Source organism: Salvelinus alpinus, chromosome 9, assembly GCF_045679555.1.
Source record: "Salvelinus alpinus chromosome 9, SLU_Salpinus.1, whole genome shotgun sequence".
In the NCBI taxonomy this organism is placed as follows: Eukaryota; Metazoa; Chordata; class Actinopteri; order Salmoniformes; family Salmonidae; genus Salvelinus; species Salvelinus alpinus.
The window spans coordinates 16434133-16458345 of NC_092094.1; the positions used below are offsets into that span (position 1 = coordinate 16434133).

General features: G+C 44.6%; 1 protein-coding gene across 1 annotated transcript in view; it reads right to left on the minus strand.

Annotated features, from left to right (window-relative positions):
* Positions 1-1395: 1395 nt before the first annotated feature.
* The window catches only part of LOC139584405 (laminin subunit beta-1-like), a 35680-nt gene continuing 12862 nt past the window's right edge, over positions 1396-24213 (minus strand). The window contains exons 8-33 of the mRNA XM_071416185.1: positions 24017-24137; positions 23614-23802; positions 22347-22523; positions 22124-22236; positions 20525-20604; positions 20181-20316; positions 19894-20052; positions 19580-19707; positions 18943-19063; positions 18571-18772; positions 13449-13592; positions 13110-13341; positions 12754-12920; positions 12104-12328; positions 11777-11994; positions 11573-11669; positions 7735-8104; positions 7421-7605; positions 7063-7304; positions 6534-6737; positions 6298-6442; positions 5879-6086; positions 5595-5736; positions 5247-5423; positions 4883-5042; positions 1396-2843 (exon numbers count right to left, since the gene is read on the minus strand). Of these exons, the coding sequence (XP_071272286.1) occupies positions 2704-2843; positions 4883-5042; positions 5247-5423; positions 5595-5736; positions 5879-6086; positions 6298-6442; positions 6534-6737; positions 7063-7304; positions 7421-7605; positions 7735-8104; positions 11573-11669; positions 11777-11994; positions 12104-12328; positions 12754-12920; positions 13110-13341; positions 13449-13592; positions 18571-18772; positions 18943-19063; positions 19580-19707; positions 19894-20052; positions 20181-20316; positions 20525-20604; positions 22124-22236; positions 22347-22523; positions 23614-23802; positions 24017-24137 (4482 nt within the window). The 3' untranslated portion in view covers positions 1396-2703. The remainder of the gene's footprint in view (positions 2844-4882; positions 5043-5246; positions 5424-5594; positions 5737-5878; positions 6087-6297; positions 6443-6533; positions 6738-7062; positions 7305-7420; positions 7606-7734; positions 8105-11572; positions 11670-11776; positions 11995-12103; positions 12329-12753; positions 12921-13109; positions 13342-13448; positions 13593-18570; positions 18773-18942; positions 19064-19579; positions 19708-19893; positions 20053-20180; positions 20317-20524; positions 20605-22123; positions 22237-22346; positions 22524-23613; positions 23803-24016; positions 24138-24213) is intronic.

Here is a 24213-nt window from a genome sequence, read left to right on the forward strand (position 1 = left end):
AAACAGCTGGAGGCAGGACTTTCTCCTATAGAGCTCCATTTTTATGGAATGGTCTGCCTATCCATGTGAGAGACGCAGACTCGGTCTCTACCTTCAAGTCTTTATTGAAGACTCATCTCTTCAGTAGGTCCTATGATTGAGTGTAGTCTGGCCCAGGAGTGTGAAGGTGAACGAAAAGGCATTGGCGCAACGAACCGCCCTTGCTGTCTCTGCCTGGCCGGTTCCCCTCTCTCCACTGGGATTCTCTGCCTCAAACCTTATTACAGGGGCTGAGTCACTGGCTTACTGGTGCTCTTCCATGCCGTCCCTAGGAGGGGTGCGCCACTTGAGTGAGTTGAGTCACTGACGTGATCTTCCTGTCCGGGTTGGCGCACCCCCGTGGGGGAGATCTTCGTGGGCTATAATCGGCATTGTCTCAGGATAGTAAGTTGGTGATTGAAGATATCCCTCTAGTGGTGTGGGGGCTGTGCTTTGGCAAAGTGGGTGGGGTTATATCCTGCCTGTTTGGCCCTGTTCTGGGATATCGTCAGACACCCCGTCTGTGTCTCCTGATCCCTCCTGTCTCAACCTCCAGTATTTATGCTGCAACAGTTTATGTGTCGGAGGGCTAGGGTCAGTCTGTTATATCTGGAGTATTTCTACTGTCTTATCCGGTGTCCTGTGTGAATTTAAGTATGCTCTCTCTAATTCTCTCTCTCTCTCTCCCTCCCATCTCCTCGGAGGACTTGAGCCCTAGGACCACCTGGCCTGATGACTCCTTGCTGTCCCCAGTCCACCTGGTCGTGCTGCTGCTCCAGTTTCAACTGTTCTGCCTGTGGCTATGGAACTCTGACCTGTTCACCGGACATGCTACCTTGTCCCAGACCTGCTGTTTTCAACTCTCTAGAGACACCAGGAGTGGTAGAGATACTCTGAATGATCGGCTATGAAAAGCCAACTGACATTTACTCCTGAGGTGCTGACCTGTTGCACCCTCTACAACCACTGTGATTATTATCATTTGACCCTGCTGGTCATCTATGAACATTTGAACATCTTGGGCATGTTCTGTTATAATCTCAACCCGGCACAGCCATAAGTGGACTGGCCACCCCTCATATCCTGGTTCCACTCTAGGTTTCTTCCTAGGTTCCGGCCTTTCTAAGGAGTTTTTCCTAGCCACCGTGCTTCTACACCTGCATTGCTTGCTGTTTGGGGGTTAAGGCCGGGTTTCTGTACAGCCCTTTGTGACATCAGCTGATGTAAGAAGGGCTTTATAAATACATTTCATTGATTGATTGATACAACCCAACCAGGTTAACCTGTCTGCCAGTGTCCATAATATAGGCCTATGTGTGATTGAATAATCCATTTGTGATTTAAGTCAAATGAAAGTTACCACCCTGCTATCACCAATTCAAACATATCAAACCTGATTTATTCCAGGAAAGAAGGGATGAATGCATTTCATTGAAATTTGTGGCATATTGGGAGAATTTATGAAGAGTCCTGTCACATTTGCCCTATACTAGCACTAATAATTGTAATACATTGGTTTTAAAGCGCCTGTTAAAAATAAAATAACAAGGACACTATAAAACAAAAAATAACACAATAAATCAAGGATAAAAACAAAATTGTGAGTAGCTTAATGTCTCTTGTGTTTCAGATCTAGCCAAGGCATTGGATCTAATGCTTAGTGTACACAGAAGGTCTGCTCTGTATGTGGCTGCCTCCCAGGAGTACTCTGAGGCCCACAAACACATCCCCATTTTACCATAACAGGTACACTATAGTGTTAAGGTGAGAGGCTAAGGCTCAAAATAGTAAATATGTTTAAAAACAATAACTCTCAGAACTTGTCAAGATGTAACACATATTTGATGGGATTTCAAATGGGACGTTTTTTTTCCTCCAAATTGAAAATAAATGTGTTGGTCAAGGTAACTTTGAAAGTAACCAGTTGGTTCATACAATGTTGCATACAAATATACAAAATAATCCAGTCTCATGGTAAAAAGTTAAGTCAAACCTTTACATTCATGCTTTCAGCCCTCAAGGCATTGGTTTTCAAGCTCAAGAAAAATTATTGAATTACATTCTGGTTTAAATGGTGAGGGAATTTCTTTGCAACCATTTCAAAACAATGCACATTTTCCTTTTTATTTAAAAATGTTAGGAGGATGGTCTCCAAATATCTGTATGCACAAATTCGCCTCAAAGCTCTCATTCTCAAAAATTCGAACCATAACATTCTCACACATACTATGTGCTAGAAGTACTGCCAAACAAGGTAGTTGTAAAGTCTGGCTGGTTCATGTCACTTTGTATATGTAGGCGATGATGTCTAGCTGGTACTGTGTATCTTAAATGTTGGCTGTAGCTTGGATGGTAAACTCTTTGGCAGGATTCTGATTTTCACTTATTCGCTCTCCTTGTTTCCTACAAATAGAAACAGATTACTTATTTTTTATCCCCTGCTTTTTCCACACGAAAACCACTTGTTAGACTTAGAAACAGTACAAAAGTAAACAGTAATCTTTGATTTCAAATGATGAAACCAGGGAGTGTGAGTGGGTGGTACGTTTAATGTGTCCAGTCTCTAGGGGCTCTGTGCCAGTAATATTAAATATCTTCTGGTTTCAAATGGCCTCTATTCCTTGGTTGGCGTTCATTTTGCTTTGTGAACCAGTTTTCTTCACAACCCCGTGCTGGGGGTTGTGTTTAAAACAGACAGGTGCTGTACACGGTGACTTTGTGACTGATCTCCTGCAGCAGCTCTTTGACAGCCTTCTCCAGATCCACCAACTGGTTGGCCTTGTCTTCCAGAGTCTTCTGGTTGTCCTCGTAGGACTTCTCTAAATCTGGATGGGAACCAAAAAGGAGAGATCCTACCGTCAAACTACTTGCTCAAAATCACAGGATGTGTAGTATCCCTCCACACACCGGCTTTATAATCAGAACATGTAGAATGTCATGCAGTGAATACACACACTTGAGAAGAGAAAGTTAAAGGGCCTGCGTAATTTCATGTTCAACTCTTGATTGGAAAAAGTGAATCAACATGAAGATCTCATAGCTATTACAAACAGATCATGTTTATATATCCACTAAGCAGACACCATTGAAAAGTAGGGTCTGTGTAGTGTAATGTTTGTGGTAATGCCTGCCTCGATGCGTTGTAAGGACATATCATGGTTGGACCCTAAGGGTGTGTGTTTTAGGTAGTGTGTTGTGATTGTACACTGAACAAAAATCTCAACGCAACATGCAACAATTTCAAAGGTTTTACTGAGTTACAGTTCATATAAGCAAATCAGTCAATTTAAATAAATTCATTATGCCCTAATCTATGGATTTCACATGACTGGGAATACAGATATGCATCTGTTGGTCACAGATACCTTAAAAAAAAGGTGGGGGCGTTGATCATAAAACCAGTCAGTATCTGATGTGACCACCCTTTGCCTTATGCAGCGTGACACATCTCCTTCACATACAGTTGATCAGGCTGTTGATTGTGGCCTGCGTAATGTTGTCCCACTCCTCTTTAAGGGCTTTGCGAAGTTGCTGGATATTGGCGGGAACTGGAACAAGCTGTCGTATATGTCGATCCAGAGCATCCCAAACGTGCTAAATGGGTGACATGTCTGGTGAGTGTGCAGGCCATGGAAGAACTGAGACATTTTCAGCTTCCAGGAATTGTGTACAGATCCTTGCGACATGGGGCTGTGCATTATCCTGCTGAAACATGAGGTGATGGCAGTGGATGAATGGCACAACAACGTGCCTCAGGATCTCGGCACGGTATCTCTGTGCATTGAAATTGTCATCGATAAAATGCAATTGTGTTTGTTGTCTGTAGCTTATGCCTGCCCATACCATAACCCCACCACTACCATGGGGCACTCTGTTCACAACCCTGACATCAGCAAACCGCTCACCAACACGATGCCATACACACTGTCTGCCACCTGCCCGGTACAGTTGAAAACAGGATTAATCCATGAAGAGCACACTTCTCCAGCGTGCCAGAGGCCATCGAAGGTGAGTGTTCATCCACTGAAGTCAGTTACGATGCTGAACTGCAGTCAGATCAAGACCCTGGTGAGGACGACGAACACGCAGAAGAGCTTCCCTGAGACTGTTTCTGACAGTTTGTGCAGAAATTCTTTGGTTGTGCAAACCCACAGTTTTATCAGCTGTCTGGGTGGCTGGTCTCAGACAATCCTGCAGGTGAAGAAGCTGGATGTGGAGGTCCTGGGCTGGCGTGGCTACACGTGGTCTGCGGTTGTGAGGCCGGTTGGACGTACTACTAAATTATCTAAAACGACGTTGGAGGCGACTAATGGTAGAGAAATCAACATTAAATTCTCTGGCAACAGCTCTGGTGGACATTCCTGCAGTCTGCATGCCAATTGCACAGTCCCTTAAAACTTGAGACATCTGTAGCATTTTGTTGTGTGACAAAACTGCACATTTTAGAGTGGTCTTTTATTGTCCACAGCACAAGGTGCACCTGTGTAATGATCATGCTGTTTAATCAGCTTCTTGATATGCCACACCTGTCAGGTGGATAGGTTATATTGGCAACGGAGAAATGCTCACTAACAGGGATGTAAACACATTTGTGCACAACATTTGAGAGAAATAAGCTTTTTGTGTGTATGGAACATTTCTGGGATCTTTTATTTCAGCTCATGAAACATGGGATCAATACTTTACATGTTGCGTTTATATTTTTGTTCAACGTATTTTCATGCAAGGCGCTCCCCAAGCTGTTGTGGAAGATTTATGTGGTGCATGTCTATGTGTGTGTGTGTGTGTGAGAGAGAGTGTCAGTGTGTGTGGATAGAGACCTGTGTGCATATAGCCAGTGCAGGTATGTGTGTGTGTACTGTACCTTTCAGTAGCTGCAGCTTGTCACTGGCCTGTAGCAGAAGGTCTGTGGCTTCCTGCTGTAGAAGCTCCGCCCTCTTCTTGGCATCGGCCACGCCCCCGGCCTCCTGGTTGATCAGGTCCTGCACAGTGCTGTACTTATCCTTCAGCTCCGAGTCCAGGTCCTGCGGGCGCACACACACACACACACACACACACACACACACACACACACACACACACACACACACACACACACACACACACACAACACGAACACGAACACGAACAGTCATATGCAAGGTCAGCAATTTATTGTGAGAATGACAAGGATGAAAAATAAACCACAAACTCTCACTTCCCAATTTAACATAAAGTAGCTCACAAACCTTTTTGACCTGCTCAGCCACTTTGTTGATGCTCTCTGCATCTCTTTCGGTTTGTTCAGAGCTAAGCGAGGTGTTCAGTGCCTTCTCTCTGAGCAGTGTGATGTCTTTCTCTAACCACAGCAGCCTCTGGGTGGCGTTGTTCAGCTTGAACTCTGAGTCCGCTGTCTCCGACTCCACCTTTTCAGACGTAAAGACAAGCACAGGGTGTCTTTATGGTATACTTGTACATTTTAATGGGTCAAATACTTTAGCTGTGCTTGATTTAGTTTTCCCGGTACATGGAACCAATGGATTAGTCCCAAAAGTTCAAACTTGCTGTGTGTGATAAAATGGAGGATGTTGACTCACTGAGGACAGGAGGTCGTTTGTGCCTTTAATGTCGGTGGTGGCCTGTTTGATGGCCTCGGCTGCTGCTTTCTGGGCACGCTCAGCCTCTTCCAGAGCCTGCTTCACCATCTCTGCTGTTTCCCTCACATCTGTGGCCTCTTTACTGTGGGACACACACAGAGGGAGAAAATAATAAGCCCACCAAGCACCAGAGTGTGTGTGGAGTGCCTGGCTTTGCGCACATGCCTCATCAACTGTGCTCCATTCGAGGATAATCTTGACAAGTGTGTGTTAATGTGTGTCACCTGGCTCTGCCTGCCTGCTTCAGTAGGTTCTCGGCTCTCTGCACATCGTCAGCGCTCTGGTTGAGGATAGTCTCCACTTGGGCCAGGTCTCGCACCCTCTCCCTGATCTCGTCTGTCAGATTCTGGAGCTGGGCTGGCGTGCTGGGCATCTGCATGGCCAGCACCTCGTTGGCCACTGCCTCGATGCTCTCCATGTCTGCTGCATCCTCTAGGGGGTGCCACATGAGAGACAAGGGTTGTACTAAGCTTGTGAAAGGGACAGTTGTACTAAGTTTGAGACATGTATAAGTTACAATCTTCTAGAATCAATGGGTGAAATTATTTGAAACATTTAATTGAAATTACAATTGAACAGCTGGATTGTACCTTTAAGTCACAGGTTAGTAAACATATGTAGTTGATTGGAGGAGTAGACATACGTGTGAGGAAGTCTCTGATCTGTCGGATGAGGCTGCGCAGCTCCTCATTGCTCTGGTCCACGCGCTGCTTGGTCTCATTTGTCTTCAGCAGCACGTCCTGGGCACTCAGCTTGGCCTCATCTGCCTTCACCTTGGCCTCTGACACCTGATCACAAACAAACAGGTTAGGAACCAAAGTGGGTGTATTTCTTGTCTAAAGAGAGTTGGTTCATTTTAATTCAAAGACAGGATCTCACCATCTTGGAGAGCTTGTCCACCTCCTCCATGGCCGTGAGGATCTCCTGGTCAAAGTGGTTGGCCTTATGCCAGGCATTGTTGGCCAGGGTGACCAGACCGTCACACCCCTCGCCCCCACACCTCCTGTTCCCCTCAGAGTCCACACAACTCAGACCCCCGCACGGAGAGTCTGCACACGCCTCACCAGCTGGGCTGCCGCACGTCTGCAGAGAGAGGCCCAGTAGAGTGAAAAGAGTTGACAAGTTCAAATGGGATCTAAGCATATGCATCTTGACAAGTTCAAATGGGATCTAAGCATATGCATCTTGACAAGTTCAAATGGGATCTAAGCATATGCTTCTCATTCAATCAAACCTATCATTCTTCCTGACCTACACAGAAGCTTTGATTTAACAGCTCAAGAAAATGTCTTGTTTTCGATGGTTTTATCTTGCAAACTGGGATTTGACTGAGTCTGATCTGTGTCAAACTCAGATCAACATCAGCAAGCCAGTTTCAGGCCACAGTTATGGCCTTGCTTGGCCTTACCTTCTCGCTGAGTTCTGATAGGTCCAATGTCTCCAGCTGATCCGCCAGGTCGTCCAGTCTCTTGGCGTGTTCTTCCTGCCTCCTGTGGAACTCGTCCCTGGTGTCGTTCATCTTGTCCTCCGTAGCTTGTCGTAGAACGAAAGAGCTCTCCACGGGGTTGCCTGGGTCGGTGGTGGAGGCGTTGGCCTGAGCCCCAGCAGCCAGAGACTGCTGGTAGTACTTTGTGACACTGTCTGTCGCTCCTGTCATTACAAAAACAATGTTCAATTTCACAGAGTTGACAAATGGAAGTATAATGGACATGACATTGTATATCACAATCATCAACAAGTCAAACAGCCTTGTCCCAGTCCCTTACCCCGAACATCAGAGTTCTTGATGAGCTCCACTTGGTCCAGCAGCTCCTTGACGGTGCGATCCAGTTTCTGGGCATCCTCTTTGAGAGAGTCCAGTTTGGTGTTGGTGCTGTTGTCATCAGATGATACCTGGGCCAACGCCTCCTCAGTGAGGTTCAGCTTGTTGCTCATCTCTTCCATTAGATCTCTAAAGAACAGAAATGGATCATACAGAAATAATTAGTATATTATTGCTTTTGATGTGTCTACTACTGTTTTTGCTATTGATAAATATTGTCAATGACCCATTTTGACCCCACCCTTTGACCCCACTTACGTGGCCTGCTCCAGTAGCTGCTGTATCTCTGACAGTGGCTGTGTAGCCGGGTTCTGGGCCAGGATAGTTCTTATGGACCCGGCGCTCTGCTCCATGTTATCTATGGCATGTTTGTATGGTCCGGTGATGCCGCTGGCCTTGATGGTGTTCACCTTGTTGACCAGCCTGTGGGTCTGGTTGGTCAGCTGACCTACGATCACGTCCCAGTCGGCAAAGCACTGGTGGCAGCGTTCGCAGTAGGGGAAGGTGCCAGAGTAGCCCCGGGCGCAGAGGTTACAGCGGGGACCAGACACGCCCTCCAAGCACACACAGTGACCGTTGGCCTTGTTGCACTGCTGCTCGGCAATGCCTTGTGGGTCACAGTCGCACGCTGCAAGGCAATAGGAAACATAGGTTTTACTACTAGTCTAGCCTTTTTTTCATTCAACTCTGAAACTGTTTGAGCATGACTCAAAAAACAACACTTTTTCTACAACTCATTTTGTTCCATCCTGATCCTGACTAGTCAGTCACCCTCCAGAGATCCTGAATGGGAGGGAGACATTTCAAACAGGTTGATGATGTCCCATAACAATGGACAAGAGCCTATAAAGCGGTCTTACAAAGCCAGGGAAGTGCTTTTAAGTAGCCAGCCTCTCTCTCGCTAGACATCTTGACCTCAAAGGACACGTCTGTCTCGTCAGGTCAATTTACAAACTCATTCAGTTTATTGGGATCCTCCTAAAGTCATTTCAAAATGCTCCACTGTGGAGAGGGGAAAGGATGGGAGCTCCTGTTGCTTTATGGGTCGTAACCTTTATAGGTTTGTAATCACGTGTTAACGTGTCAAGCACAGTTAGCACCCTGTTGTAAGCACCTCTGAAATGTGGACTAGCAAGCCTAACCTTTGGTTCTAATAATACTTTTGACTTAATTTTCATTATAATTCAAGTTCTTTAATGCTAGCCATATTGCATTTTAAATCTACTGGTAAGCCTACATGTATTTCTGGGTGAGTGTCCATTGGGAGTATTAAGAGTGGCCAGCTGATGTATTGACTGGTGGATAAAATGTTTTCGGTGGAGTTTCAACTCGTAAAGATGATGTCAGCTGAAATTCTGGTGAGCCAAAGATCAATGAACCACAGCCATCCACATTAACCCAGTGACTTAAGGGGGGCTGGTTGGAGTTTCAACTCGTAAAGATGATGTCAGCTGAAATTCTGGTGAGCCAAAGATCAATGAACCACAGCCATCCACATTAACCCAGTGACTTAAGGGGGGCTGGTTGAGTGAGATGGGATGGAGAGAAGGGGGGTGGAGGAGGAGGAATGGAGAAAGAGGAGGATGTTTGCCCACTTCAAAGCCTCGTTAAGGGAAGTGTGTAGAGTGTGTGGAGAACAAAGGGGCCACCATGGGCCCCTACAGACTCTGCAAACAACGCCCCAGGAACCACTGATGACAACCATATACCTAACTGTGGTACTTCCTGTGTTTACTCTTACACACAAACTTGAAGAATGTATGGTGAAGTGTACATACTTTCTTGCACACACCACACACTTGTAGAACCACAAACCTTTACAAATGTGTAGATATACACACATCCTGAAAAATTACTTTTTGTCACCTCAGGGTGCTAAAGCAACAAAAGAGGAGGGGAAATGGGGGCTTAGATGTGTGGCGTAATCCTCCTATAGTTTTGTAAGGCAGGAGGATGAGGGGCCTGGGCTCAGTGGAAATATGTAATGAATGTGACCTGTCCTTTTGTCTCCCCTGTCTCTCTTCCTCTGTGCGTTAACTGGCTGTGTGGGGAGTCACTCACCAGTCTCCATTATCAGCAGACAGCCCCAAACTAGGGCCCCACACACCACACTACAGCACCACCTCTGAAGGTCCCCATTCACACAGCCCCCTCCCCCACTGCAGATTAAAGCACAACCTCTGTTTACACTGGGTGATGGCTTTGACACACAAAATGGCCACATAGGCCAGGTACGGAAGAGAGGTAAATATTGACCCTCACCCCCTACCAGTCAAAATTAACAATGGCCCTCAGAGCAGATTAAACACACTACAAGCATGTAGAGGGAACTGGAATCCATGGCGCAATAAGACATGACTGATTAACGCAGGCTTTCTGCTGTTTCTAACAAAATCGCACACATTTTTAATAAAGGCCTTTTATAGAAGGTAGCTGGACCTCTTTTCTTTCTTTTCTACACAGCATCTGTTGTATGTTACAGGTCAGATAAGATGATTGCGAGCAGGCAGGGTAGGGAAATTCCAGCTGTTTTTGTGACATGGATCCCAACATGGCTTCTATTCCTCTGTGTGGGGGGATGATGGGGGCACATCAGTAAACGACATCTTTAATGGTCTACAGCTGGAGCAGTCTTTCACCATGGGCCAACACAGACACACGCACACACACACACACACACACACACACACACACACACACACACACACACACACACACACACACACACACACACACACACACACACACACACACACACACACACACACACACAGCCACAGCCACAAAGGCTTTGATGAACAAGAAACAGTAGACATGGCTCCCACAGACAGAAAACTGTCTTCAAATGGTAAACTGATGTGATTAAAAGGGTCAAATCATTGCAAAAGCCACAAAAATGGCTGGAGGTGCACAAGAAAGTAACTGTGATATCAATTAATGTGACCACAAATTAAGCAGTTGACCATTCCCTCCCTTCATTGAATTGTTCAAAGTGTACAACGTTACTATGTTTCCAGAGAAACTAACATACCACAAACTAACAGGGATCTGCACCATTTGAAGCTAGTTTTAGTGAAATGTTTGGCTGTTAGACTGATCCAGATTAGGGGTATGTCAACATTAGTTGCGGTAAACGAGGTAATCCGATATCAGGGAACCAGAGCAGACTTCCTTCTCCAAACAAACAGTCAGGACTGTCAACACAGATCCTTCTCCGCAGAGCGAAGAAACACAAACCTTTCCGGAATGCAACACTCCCTGCTAGTAGCAGCAAACCACAAGCCTGAGAAAACTGCACTGTGACGGGACAGCAAGTCCCTTTTATGACGCAATTGACATGGTGCATCCTGCCTGGAAGGAGTTCGATGTTTAAACAGCCGACAAAGTGACCTCTGCAATTTTAGTTTGATCACAATCATTTTCTAATTTCATTGGTAACAATGTATACAGAAGTTTAAAGTAGATTCAACTACCACAGTGAGCCATTTATACATTCACTGCACGTTTCCACTCAAGGGACTAGCCTACATCAGAAGCCAATTCATGTGTCCTTCAGTAGATAATTAAGCAGGCTGCTCTGCTCCAGTGACGCTACCCTGGGACAAAGGTTCCTTTCTGTCAGCAGCAAGCACTGTGTTGGACAGCTGTCCCTCCAACAGGACACCCCATCAGAACAAAGGTGCATTGTGGGGACGGCGGGATATTGGGAGGCTCGGACAGATCCCCCGCCTGTTCGTCATAGAAACACAGACGTCGGGTGAGAGAGCACATCTGGCTTTAATATTGGCTCCCACAGTAAGGAGAGGATGCTGTGAATTTCTCCACCACAGCTGAAACTCCTACACATTCCCATGATAAGAGGCTAGGGGAATGGGGCTGCTTGTAATATCTCAATGATTAAGACTAAAGGCCTGCTTTGTGTGTGTTGCAATTTAAAATAGCTGGGTTGGAGCTTTCTCACACACACACGCACGGCACACAGGTGCGTGCACACGCGCGCACACACACTCCTTAATGTGTGTCAAGATGGGGATTTAGGCAGTGTAATGCCAGCACCGATAACTACTATGCTTCTGATTGAGATGTGGCAACTCACCATTGCATTTGACTTCAGGGTCTCCCCAGAACAACTCTCTGCACTCCTGACACATTTTACCCCCAAAGCCAGGTTTACAGGAGCACTGGCCACTCAGCTGTGGACAAAACACATAAATATTAGTAATGTGACATTAGGATACGATTAAAAAGACAGGAGTATTAAGACCCAACAGAAGAAGGGTGTGGCCTTGTGAGAACCCACCTCGTTGCAGGACGTTCCAAATGAGTGGTTGGGGTCACAGTCGCAAGATTCGCAGCCCCTCTTGCTGGCCATGTTCCAGGTGTCGGGGGCACACTGGTCACAGTGCTGACCCACCACATTTGGTAGACACTGGCACTGCCCACTGCCCAGATCACAGTGGCAGTCGCTCACCGCCGGGCACGTGGCTGGGTTGGTACCCAGGTGGTTACACACACACTCTGAGGGAGAGAAGAGACGTCGTTAGCAGGTTAGCAATTGGACAATGACAACCACTCACATTGATATGACAAGCACATAAAGAGTTGCAAGTTAGCTTTTTTTACTCACTTCTGCAATTTTGTGTGAGGGCATCTCCATAGTAACCCAGCTTGCAGCTGTGGCAGCCTCGACCCTCGGTGTGGTAGAGACATTTGAGACATTCACCTGTCCTGGCATCACAGGACTCCTGGTCCAGCATGTCAATGTTGTTGTTGCACTGGCATGGTTGGCACTGCCCGCCGTTCTCATGGGGATTTCCATAGTAACCTGGGGCACATTCCTCACATCTGGCACCTGTAGGGGAGAGGAAAACATAGAGGAAGAGAGAAGAAACGAGAGGTAAAAGGGGGAGGAGAGAGAGCAACGTGCTTAATTAACCCTTCACCAAAAACAGTGTCATCACTTACCTCTACAACAACACATCTTTTCACCTATCCTCACAATCAGAAATAATAACTGCCTATACATTTACTGCCACAATAACATATGTCCTCCTGTCAAATCAAGCCATATATCAAACTGTAAATGTACACGGCCGGCAGCTATACATCATGGAAAGTCACCAAGCTTCCACACTGTAACATGAATGCATACAAATCTACTGCTTCCTAGGAAACAGGTCTGAACAGAAGCACTTTGACATGAGTAATCCTGCCATGCGCTGCTAGTTTACAGGGTGCTCTATACATCTTGGCAAGTGGTTGTTATTGGCTGCCTACCTCTGTATCCAGGGCTGCAGATACAAAACACCTGGTAGTGAGAGTCCAGACCGTGATAACATCCACCGGCAAACTGCCGCCCGCTACCTGGCCCGTCCGGACACATACAGGGACGACAGTGATCCCCTGAACCCAGGACAGGGTCGCCGTAGTAACCTTCCAGACACCTGTAGGGAAAAGGCATAAGGTGGTTGGTCATAATCACTCTATCATTCACATGCATGTCTATAATATCTAAGTTATCTATATTTTAGGAGACTGATTGACTACCTATTCTAATGCCGACCCATCCAGCACATACACCAATGAGCCTCCTTAACCCTTGACCCCTCAACCAAGACTAACACTTGTCTGACCTCTCACAGTTGTGCCCGGTGGTCTGTTCTCGGCAGTCCAGGCATTCTCCAGAGTAGGGGTCACACTGCTCAGTGTGGCCATTGCAGGTGCAGGGGCGACAGTTGGGGAAGCCCCAGTGTCCCGGCAAACAGTGGTCACACTGACGGCCGTACGCCCCGGGGATACAAGCACACTGGCCAGTAGCCTCATGGCAGAACGCATGCTCCGATCCCTGGGGATTGCAATCACAGGCTGGGGGGAGAGAGCGGGCACAGAAAGTGATGAGTGTCCGATTCAGTGCCTGTATTGTGCAATACAAAACACATACACTCAGTCACTTTTCATTCAGTCAAACTCACATCTACAGCCACTGGGTCCAAAGAGGTAGGTGGCAGGGGAACATTTGTCACAGTTCCTGCCTACTACATTGGGGCGACACTGGCATTGCCCGCCGCTGGCATCACACACCGTGCTGAGAGAGCCCTGCGGATCACACTGGCATGCTGGGAAAACAAATACAGGAGGAAATATTAAAGAGAGAGTGAGAGAGGGAGGGAATGGGCTTAAAATTGAGTTGAACACATAATCTGGAATGATCAGTTCAAATGGGGGCAATAGTTGCTGCTGGATACCCAAGCTGTTTTGAATATGGTATAAGTACTAACTGTACATAAAACTCTGGTTAACCCTTTATCTCAATACATCTTGCTTCTGACATACTAACAAAGGTTTGTTTTATTAATTAAGGCGACTGAGATATTTAATCAACAACACTTTTTATATCTATTACCCTTACAGGCTGACAGGGCCTGTAACCTTCTCAATAGACGAGTGGAAATAAAGAGAAAGCCAGGGACCAGACATTCCATAGAAGACATTGAGTCCATGTGGAGGAGAGAGACAAGTGAACTGGTATTCACTGGGTCACATCATGGGAGGGGGATTTTAGGCAAGCATGGGCGTGTGTGTGGTGTGTGTGTGTGTTCAAGCTTACGTACATGCAACCTTACAGAGTGTAAGTGTTGTGTCCCTATATCCACTAAACATCCCCCGAGCGGGTACTGACATGCTCTAAGCCAGACTCTGCCCAAGCCTAGACTCCTTCAACACTATCCTCTGAAGTCTCTGCTGTCCTCATAAATCTGAAACTCCTCCAAACCACTATTGTGTAAGGGGACACCACAGCAAGGTGGGAACCTTCAGATCTAGGATAGGCTAATTATTTATGGGACTAGATTATTGAACGCAGAACTTGAAGACTGTGGTTTAGACGCTCTGATCTTTACCAACTGCTAAGACTGGGGTAAGACTTAAAAGGGACCTGCGAAACCACAGGATTTGTAAACACCTGCAGCAATGTGTAGATGAGGGACCTACATCTGTGCAGGAGACCTCAAAAAACCTGCTAAGTGAGACAGGATTATGTGACTTTCACAGCTGGGAGGATTTGAACTCATACTGACTGCATTCCCAAGAAAAAATGTATACAATAAAATCATATCACACTTAGGTCATATTTCAATAACAATTCATTCTCATTTAACTACATGTTGCAATTTAAGTGCTGTGATATAGATGCTATGTTTAATTTTCCTTGATGCTTACATGTGTTCAGAAAAGTTTTCCTCAAGATAATAGAGTATTATATTTGACTTCATCTTTTATATTATGATATACTCTTGTAATCTAATCAGACCACCTACATGAATAAATCCATGAAATCTGTCCTATGATAGCATGGACCCGGTATATACTACTAGACTGGCAGCAGAGACAAGTTCTCACTGTCTGGCAGGGTAGGAGATTTACTGCTGCGGCGGGCTGAGAAATTTCCTCTGTGGTCTTTTCAGTGTGTCAAGATCCGAGAGGGCTTATAATCAAGCTTAGGGCCCCAGGGTCCAATACAAGTCCACACATGAGGAGAGTAGACAGACATAGCGTAACTGTTGATGAGGGACATGGGTTGGAAACTGAAGACAACGGCAATATGCCAGAGGCACAGGAAGGGATAAGATACGGAATGAAAGGAAAGGAAATAAAGAGATAAGAAAAGAAAGGGATTGAAACAGCTGATGTATAGAGGAGAGAAAAATATACTTTTAGTGTAGGGAGTGTACGAGGAGATGGACTGAGGATGATTGTCAGACGGAGGACAACATTGGAATGAAATCCTGTCATTTACAAACAATGCCGACCAGGGTCAATTGTATGTGATTGACACACAAACTTTATGATAATGACCTTTAGTTAAGAAACCCTCTTTAGTTAAAGTGGAACTGACAGCGTTTTAACTACTTTGCAGATATGAAACAAATAGGCAATCATAATATCAGTAAAAAATATAAAATTCCCAGTTTATGCTACAAAACCAACTGCATAAAAATAGGTTCTATTTGAGTCAAAATTCCATGACGTAGAGTAAGGTATTGTTGTCAGAATAGATGGATGCAGTTCACTGCATAATTAATATAGCTTATTCACCAATACATTTCTTGGTAGTCCAGCAAATATTGCTATCAGGTTGTAAATCACAGCTGGCCTGGTACATTGTTTGCTGCCTCCAGCAATTCAGGTTCACTGTTTCAGTTTCATTGACTGAATATTTTGGACAAAAACAGACAATTGTAAAGAAGGCTGGGAATGTCAATACAATCAAACTAGCAAGGGCAATGACCAGATAACATGGCTAATAGGCTAGCTTATCCATTTATGTTGCAAGCTAAAAACCCAGAGCCTAACGTTAGCTAGCTAACTAGCTAGCTGCTGGGAGGATGTCATTTCATTTGACGATTGGATGAGTTTTTCGGTGGCTACAGCTAGAGATATTTGGTTAGCTAGCAAGAAATGTGAAATTGCTAGCTATGCTGAACTTGAACGACTATCCACAGTTAGCATATCTCTTAGTTGCCAATCAAATGCAGTTAGCATCAATCAAATGGGCGGACGGGCAGGCAGGCAAGTTCCCATTCAGTTGTCAAAATGTGGGTTGAGACAAACATGCATTGGCAGGCAAGCCACAGAAGGGTAAGCAGGCTACTATTCCCCATAATTTATCAGTGCAATTTTTACAGCCAACTACAACTTGAAAACATTTGAGAAGGGTTTATCTACTGTGCCCTCATTAGATTTGAGGTCATCTCATGCTGGCTAACATTAGTTGTTGATCTTGTTGTTGAGGTGCATAGGCAACTGAGGGAAAGAGCCTCCCTGTTCATGGTTGTTTGATCAATAGGACTGTGAAATTCCCAAATCTAAGTGGACTCCCATGGTATTTACATATTTGCAGAAATCCATTCAGGTGTATTTTGTCGTGCTGTTGCTACTGCCTGTAAACACACAGTCCAGTTCAGCAGGAGCGTGTGGAAAATGGCTTATTTGCATATACAGAGCCTTCGGAAAGTTTTCAGACCCCTTAACTTTATCCACATTTTGTTACGTTACAGCCTTATTCAGCCTTAGCAATCTACACACAATACCCCACAATGACAAAGCGAAAACAGGTTTTTAGAAATTTTAGCAAAATGTATTAAAAATAATAAACAGAAATACCTTATTTACATAAGAATTCAGACTCTTTGCTATGAGACTTGAAATTGAGTTCAGGTGCATCCGGTTTCCATTGATCATCCTTGAGATGTTTCCACAACTTGACTGGAGTACACCTGTGGTAAATTCAATTGATTGGACATGATTTGGAAAGGCACACACCTGTCTATATAAATCAAATAACATTTTGATTTATATAAGGTCCCACAGTTGACAGTGCATGTCAGAGGAAAAACCAAGCCATGAGGTCGAAGGAACTGTCCGTAGAGCTCCGAGACAGGATTGTGTCGAGGCACAGATCTGGGGAAGGGTACCAAAAAATGTCTGCAGCATTGAAGGTCCCCAAGAACAAAGTGGCCTCCATCATTCTTAAATGGAAGAAGATTGGAACCACCAAGACTATTCCTAGAGCTGGCCTCACGGCCAAATTGAGCCCTTGAAAAGGGCTTTGGTCAGGAAAGTGACCAAGAACCCGATGGTCACTCTGACAGAGCTATAGAGTTCCTCTGTGGAGATGGAAGAAACTTCCAAGGACAACCATCTCTGCAGCACTCCACCAATCAGGCCTTTATGGTAGAGTGGCCAGATGGAAGCCACTCCTCAGTAATAGGTACATGGCAGCCCGCTTGGAGTTTGCCAAAAGGCACCTAAAGACTCTCAGACCATGTGAAACAATATTCTCTGGTCTGATGAAACCAAGATTGAACTCTTTGGCCTGAATGTCAAGCGCCACATCTGGAGAAACCTGGCAACATCCCCGGCATGGTGGTGGCAGCATCATGCTATCAGAATGTCTTTCAGCGGCAGGGACTGTGAGACTAGTCAGGATTGAGTCAAAGTTGAATGGACAAAGCATAGAGAGATCCTTGATGAAAACATGCTCCAGAGTGCTCAGGGCCTCAGACTGGGGTGAAGGTTCACCTTCCAACAGGACAATGACCCTAAGCACACAGCCAAGACAACACAGGAGTGGCTTTGGGACAAGTCTCCGAAAGTCCTTGAGTGGCCCAGCCAGAGCCTGGACTTGAACCCGATCTAACATCTCTGGAGAGACCTGAAAATAGCTGTGCAGCGATGCTTCCCATCCAACCTGACAGAGCTTGAGAGGATCTGCAGAGAAGAATGGGAGAACCTCCCCAAATACAGGTGTACCAAGCTTGTAGAGTCATACACAAGAAGACTCAATACTGTAATCGCTGCCAAAGGAGCTTCAACAAAGTACTGAGTAAAGGGTCTGAATACTTATGTAAATGTGATATTTCATATTTGTTATATATATATATATATATATATATATATATATATATATATATATATATATATAAATTAGCAAACATTTCTAAAAACCTGTTTTTGCTTTGTCAATATGGGGTATTGTATGTAGATTAATGAGTGATAAAAACAATTTAATCCATTTTAGAATAAGGCTGTAATGTAACAACATGTGAAAAAAGTCAAGGGGTCTGAACACTGTAGGCTTACTGCAGCTCTGATTGGCTATGGCGCACCGGTCTGTGTAGTCAGGTCCTGAACGAGACTGATATGTTTTTATTAGGTTTTATTTACTGCAGTGTCTATTAATTGTCCAAATGCACAGCCGCTTTCCCACTCCATATTGCTATAGAATTTTCACAAATCTCTTACTTTACGTCATTACCAAACCTTCTATCAAAGTATGAAAATGTGAAAATGACCTTATATAAGTGATCGCTTCCCATAAAATGTTTTTTTTAAAGGCATTATATTCTTCCTAGGGGTGTATATGAACAGATTTTAATACGATTTTATGTTGCTAAAACACTGTCAGTTCCACTTTTAGTTAAAAAACCTACTTAGACCTTTAGTTAAGAAACCCTTTTAAACCCTTAGTTGAAAAACACATACATGAGCAAACAAGTATGTTCAAGCACACATGACTGGAGTGTGGTGCCATACCTTTAGCTCCCTGGTGCAGCAGAGCGGATATGCTGAAGATAAAGTTGTGGCAGATGTCTGTGGACGGGGTCTTCACTACGCTCTGACTGTTCTCCAGACAGCGGTAGCGTTGGAAGGTGTCCCAGGCACTGCTGGTGGCCAAGTCACCGCCCTCAGAGCCAGTGAAGATCTCCAGGTTCTTACAGTGGGGCATCAGCACAATCTACAGATGGGGAAGAAAGTTACAGGAGATGGAATTAGATTTAGTATGGAGTCAGCAAGGGCCCAAAACTAATATGAAATCCTAGTAGCTGAAATTTCTGCCTCGAATAGACATCGATGGATATTTCAAGCAAAAGTCAGAGTTGTGTTTGACAGTGTGTGTGAACTAACCGAGTCGATGAGTGTATATGGGGACTGGACGTCACTGAGTGCAGAGTAGAGGGGCAGACTCAGACGAACAGTGTAGTTCATCCCTGCCTCGAAACACACTGGTCTGGGGAGCACTGCATATCTGAAGAGACAAGAGAGAGAGAGATGGATGTCAGAAAACACATGTTTAAAAATACTCCTATGACACATACACTAAATCAGTGTTTTCAAAGGGGAACCCTCAGGGCGTATACAGGGTGCATACACAGACTCAGAGAATACCTAATATACAGACTCAAGAGTCTACTTAATATACAGACTCAGAGTCTACCACCTAATATACAGACTCAGAGTCTACCTAATATACAGACTCAGAGTATACCTAATACACAGACTCAGAGTCTACCTAGTATACAGACAAGAATCTACCACCTAATATACAAATTCAGAGGATACCTAATATACAGACTCAAAGTATACCTAATATACAGCTTTGGAGTTTACCTAATATAAATACTCAGAGGATACTTAATATACAGACTCAGTGGATACCTACTATACAGACTCAGAGTTCATCTCTCACTCTCTCACACCCACCCACCAGTTACCCAACAGTCCTCCTTCCCCAACATTGACAGAGGAGGTGGTGTGTGTTTACCGTGATCCGGGGTGGAGGGATATCATCTGGTTGTCGTCGTCAGGCATGGTGTTGGCACAGCGACTGTCAGCTGAAATCACACTGGGCCGCATCACCGTCATCAACACCTCCTCCCACTGGTCTGGTAACTACGGCAATGTAACAGGTACATAGACATTGGTAAACAGGTAAACAAAAGGGTAATGACAGGACCTTGACAAGCAGCGACGTTACCTAACATAATCAATTAAGTAAAGGAAGAAATGAAAACCCTCTGACACTCATGTGCCCCAGAGTTTACGTCCATTGGGAAGGCAGTATGTGCTGGGACTGACCTGAGGCTCGTAGCGGATGAGGATGTCATACTCCATGGAGTGGGGGATGTTGTCAATGGAGAACTCCAGGTAGGCCCCCTCGGGAACATTGACGAAACCTATCCCTGTCCAGGTGGGGCTACGGTCCTGAGGGTGGGGTCTCTGCACTACTGTCACACCCTGGAGATAGAGAGGGAGAAAAGAGTCACAAGGATTAGTAGGAAACACCCATGATCCCAGAAGAACTTAGAAGAAGAAAGACACATCAGGGTCATTGGCCAAAGGTGAAAGGTAGAAAGGTAACTCACAGGTCCAAATTTGGCGTCCTCTGCCTCGTAGGTGTAGTGGTCCAGGGCGATGAAGTAGAAGCCTGACTCCACCTGGTCACAGCGCCGGCCAAACATGTGTTCTCGACACACACACTGACCAGTCTCTTGGGAACAACTGGAGAGTGAGAGAGAGAGAGGACAGGGAGGGAATGTCAGGGAGTTTAATCCGAGTTTAAAAAGTGGTCCTCTTAGTGTTGCATTCAAGGTAACCGTTCATTTTAAGACTTCTGTGGCTGTATGAAAAGAAGAATCGTTTAGAAATTATACATTCTTTAAGTGAGGCATTTAGATGAATGAATTAGCCAGGTGAACTTTGAGCTCACTCGTTATTGATGGCTCCACCCAGGTCACAGTCACATGGTCTGCAGCCATCCATGTCATTGCTTAGCCCCCAGTGCTGAGGCTGTAGGACACATAAACACACACACACACGCACATTGTTAAAAACAACCCTTTAATGACACCCATCTATGCACAATACCCCACAATGACAAAGTGACAACATGTTTTAAGACATTTTTGAATATCTTTAGAAAAGTTTATGCATAAACATCTCATTTACATAAGTATTCACACCCCTGAGTCAATACTTGGTAGAAGCTCCATTGGCAGCGATTACAGTCTTTCTGGGTAAGTCTCTAAGAGCTTTCCACACATGGATTGTGCAACATTTGGCCATTATTCTTTTTTAAATTCTTCAAGTAGACAGAACCAGGTTTTACTCTACAGTACGTTTAGCTCCATTTTGTTTCTTTTTTTATCCTGAAAAAATCCCCAGTCCTTAACGATTACAAGCATACCCATAACATGATGCAACCACCATTATGCTTGAAAATATGGAGTAATGTGTTGTTTTGGATTTGCCCCAAACATAACACTTTGTACTCAGGACAAAAAGTGAATTGCTTTGCAACATGTTTTGCAGTATAACTTTAGTGCCTTCTTGCAAGCAGGATGCATATTTTGGAATATTTTTATTCTGTAAAGGCTTCCTTCATTTGAGTCTGTCAATTAAGTTAGTATTGTGGAGTAACTACAATGTTGTTTATCCATCCTCAGTTTTCTCCTAGCACAGCCATTCAACTCTGTAACTGTTTAAAGTCACCATGGGCCTGATCTCTGAGGGGTTTCCTTCCTCTCCGGCAACTGAGTTAGGAAGGACGACTGTATCTTTGTAGTGACTGTATTGATACACCATCCAAAGTGTTTTAATAACTTCACCATGCTCAAAGTGATATTCAATGTCTGCTTTAAAAAAAATCAAACTACCAATAAGTACCCTTCTTTGCCAGGCATTGAAAAACCTCCCTGGTATTTGTGGTGCAATCAGTGTTTGAAATTCACTCCTCGACTGATGGACCTTACAGATAATTGTATGTGTGGGGTACAGAGATGAGGTAGTCATTCAAAAATCATGTTAAACACTATTATTACACACAGAGTCCATGCAAATTATTGTAACTTGTTATACTCCTGAAATATTTAGGTTTTCCTTAACAAAGGGGTTGAATACTTATTGACTCAAGACATTTCAATTTCTAATTTTAATTTATTTGTAAAAAAAAGAACATTAAAAAAATATTATAATATTAATAACGTTGAAAAACATAACTTCACTATGACATTATGGGGTATTGTGTGTAGGCCAGTGACTCCCAAAAATATTCCATTCAGGCTGTAACACAACAAAATGTGTAAACAATCAAGGGGTGTGAAAACTTTCTGAAGCAGTGTATGTAGTAGATGTGTGTAGCAGATGTGTAACTAGTGGCCATTGGTGACGTCAAATGCCATGAGATCATAAGTCAACTATCTCTTACAGAGTGAAAGCGTTAACCTTTTGGTCCATCAGACAGCAATGTGGACTTTGATTAGCGACTCTTGTGTACAAGTATGTAAATCAGAAGAATAATGTTCCTTACCATACATTGGTCACAGTCCCTCCCGGTGACCAGGCGTTTGCAGTAACAGCCTCCCGAGTCTGTATCACATGGGCTCCCTCCAGGAACTGTCCCCAGGGCATTACAGGTGCAGGCTGGGAAAAACAACAATTTATAGGTATTCAAATAAAATGTAGACATCTTACTGCTTGAAAAAGCTACAGACTCCAATAACACATGAGTAAATGTGTGTGTGTGTCTTTACCCATGCAGCCCAGAAGGTGGTCTCCCAAGCCGTAGTGGGCCTGTTTGCACTGGTCACATTGCTCTCCCTCCACATTGGGCTTGCAGCGACACTGGCCAGCGATCAGTCCAGACGACACATCAGTCATCCTGTCACAGATCCCACCATTCAGAGAGCCCACCGGATCACAGTTACACGCTACAGAGATGGGGAAACATCAGGAACATTGAGTTAGGCATTATGATGTAAAATTTAGTATTGCGAGTGGAACTGGGGGAGTAGAAAGCTGTAATGGTGACTAGCTAACAGGACGAAGAAAAAATTGTGAAATCCACATTCATGGAATGGAAGTCAGACTTAACAAGCAAAAGGAAATGGTCAAGCTCAGTATCAATGGGAGGTATTTGATCTTTCATAAGGGAAGTACATCCTCTTCAAGAAAGGTACATATTATAATCTCTGAAGGTTATTTTAAAATCCCTTAAAAATGTTCTTACATCTGCTTGAAGAATTTAGTAGCTACTGTAGCTACCTGCAGGCTAACAATAATATCAAACTGAATACCAAAGGGGATAAAAAAGGCTTACAAAGGGTGTTACAGCATTGTTGTGAAAGAGCAAGCAAGTAAGGCATTTCACTGTACTTGTGCAAGTGACAATAAAAAAACTTGAAACTTGAATGGAAGTTCTCTCTCACACACCACAAACACAAGGACTCAAAACACTGGTGAGACAAGTATGAAAAGCCTAACAAGCCCATCATTCACACATCAAAGCAGTTTAGGATGATGTTCTCCCAGATGCTAATCTGAGGTCAGCATCCCCTGCGGCCTGAGGTCAATTTCTACCTAGAGCCATGAAAGCCTAGGGGGTAGGTGACACATGAGAAGGGTCTCTCTCCACCCTACAGTGGTTTGGAGTTAAAAGGAGACACCACTGGTTTGGCTGATAAAGCTTCAAAAACCCAGGTGTTCTCTCTCAGATCCAGACCACAGAGGCAGGATCAAAGAGCCAGATGGGAGGAGGAGAAAATATACAAATATATTTCTAAAGAGAGACAGACAGAGTCACGGATGAGATGAGGGAGAGTGGGGAGTAGGAGTTAAGTGTAGAGATGGAGGGAGGAAGAGTGGAAGAAACAGTAGAGGGTAAGAGGTGGAGAAGTAATGGGGAGAAAATAACAGGATGGATGGATGGAAAGATGGATGGAGATAGGAAAGACTGGGTTTGGATGGTGGGGTGTGGAAGAGTAGAGGGGGTTGGAGTTTGAAGTTCAAGGTTCAACCTACGTTCACAGATACTGGGGTGACGGATGTCCCTCTCTGGGTGCTGGAAGTAGAAGGGTTTGCACTGTTCACAGTTGTGTCCCATAGTGTTGTGCTGGCACTCATTACACACACCACCGCTCAAGTTACCCGTGGAGACGTATACTGCCATGTCGAAGTGACACGAGTCTGAGTGCTGGTTACAGTTACATTCTGCAGAGAGAGAGACATATTGGGGGAAGGGAGGGGGGCAAAGACAACATGTTGATTCACAGTGTTTATAAAAAGGCAGTTGGAGGGTTGTAAACGGTCTGAGCAGACACTGCAGCCTGTCATCACAAGTGATTAATTGAAAGGGGACACAAACTATAATATTCCCCTTTGGGAACTCTTTATTAAGACAGTTTGTTAGCTTAAGGTGGCTTACTTTTACAGGCGTTGGTATTGCGTCCCTCGGCTGGTCTCCAGGGCAGGTCATGGTAGAAGTCCTGACACTTCTCACAGTTCAACCCCATGGTGTTGTGGTTGCACATACAGTGGCCATGGACCTTAGGGAAAACATACAGAGGTGAGAAACTAGCATTAATAAGCACTTACAAGCAGTGAATATGCCATTACTTCGTT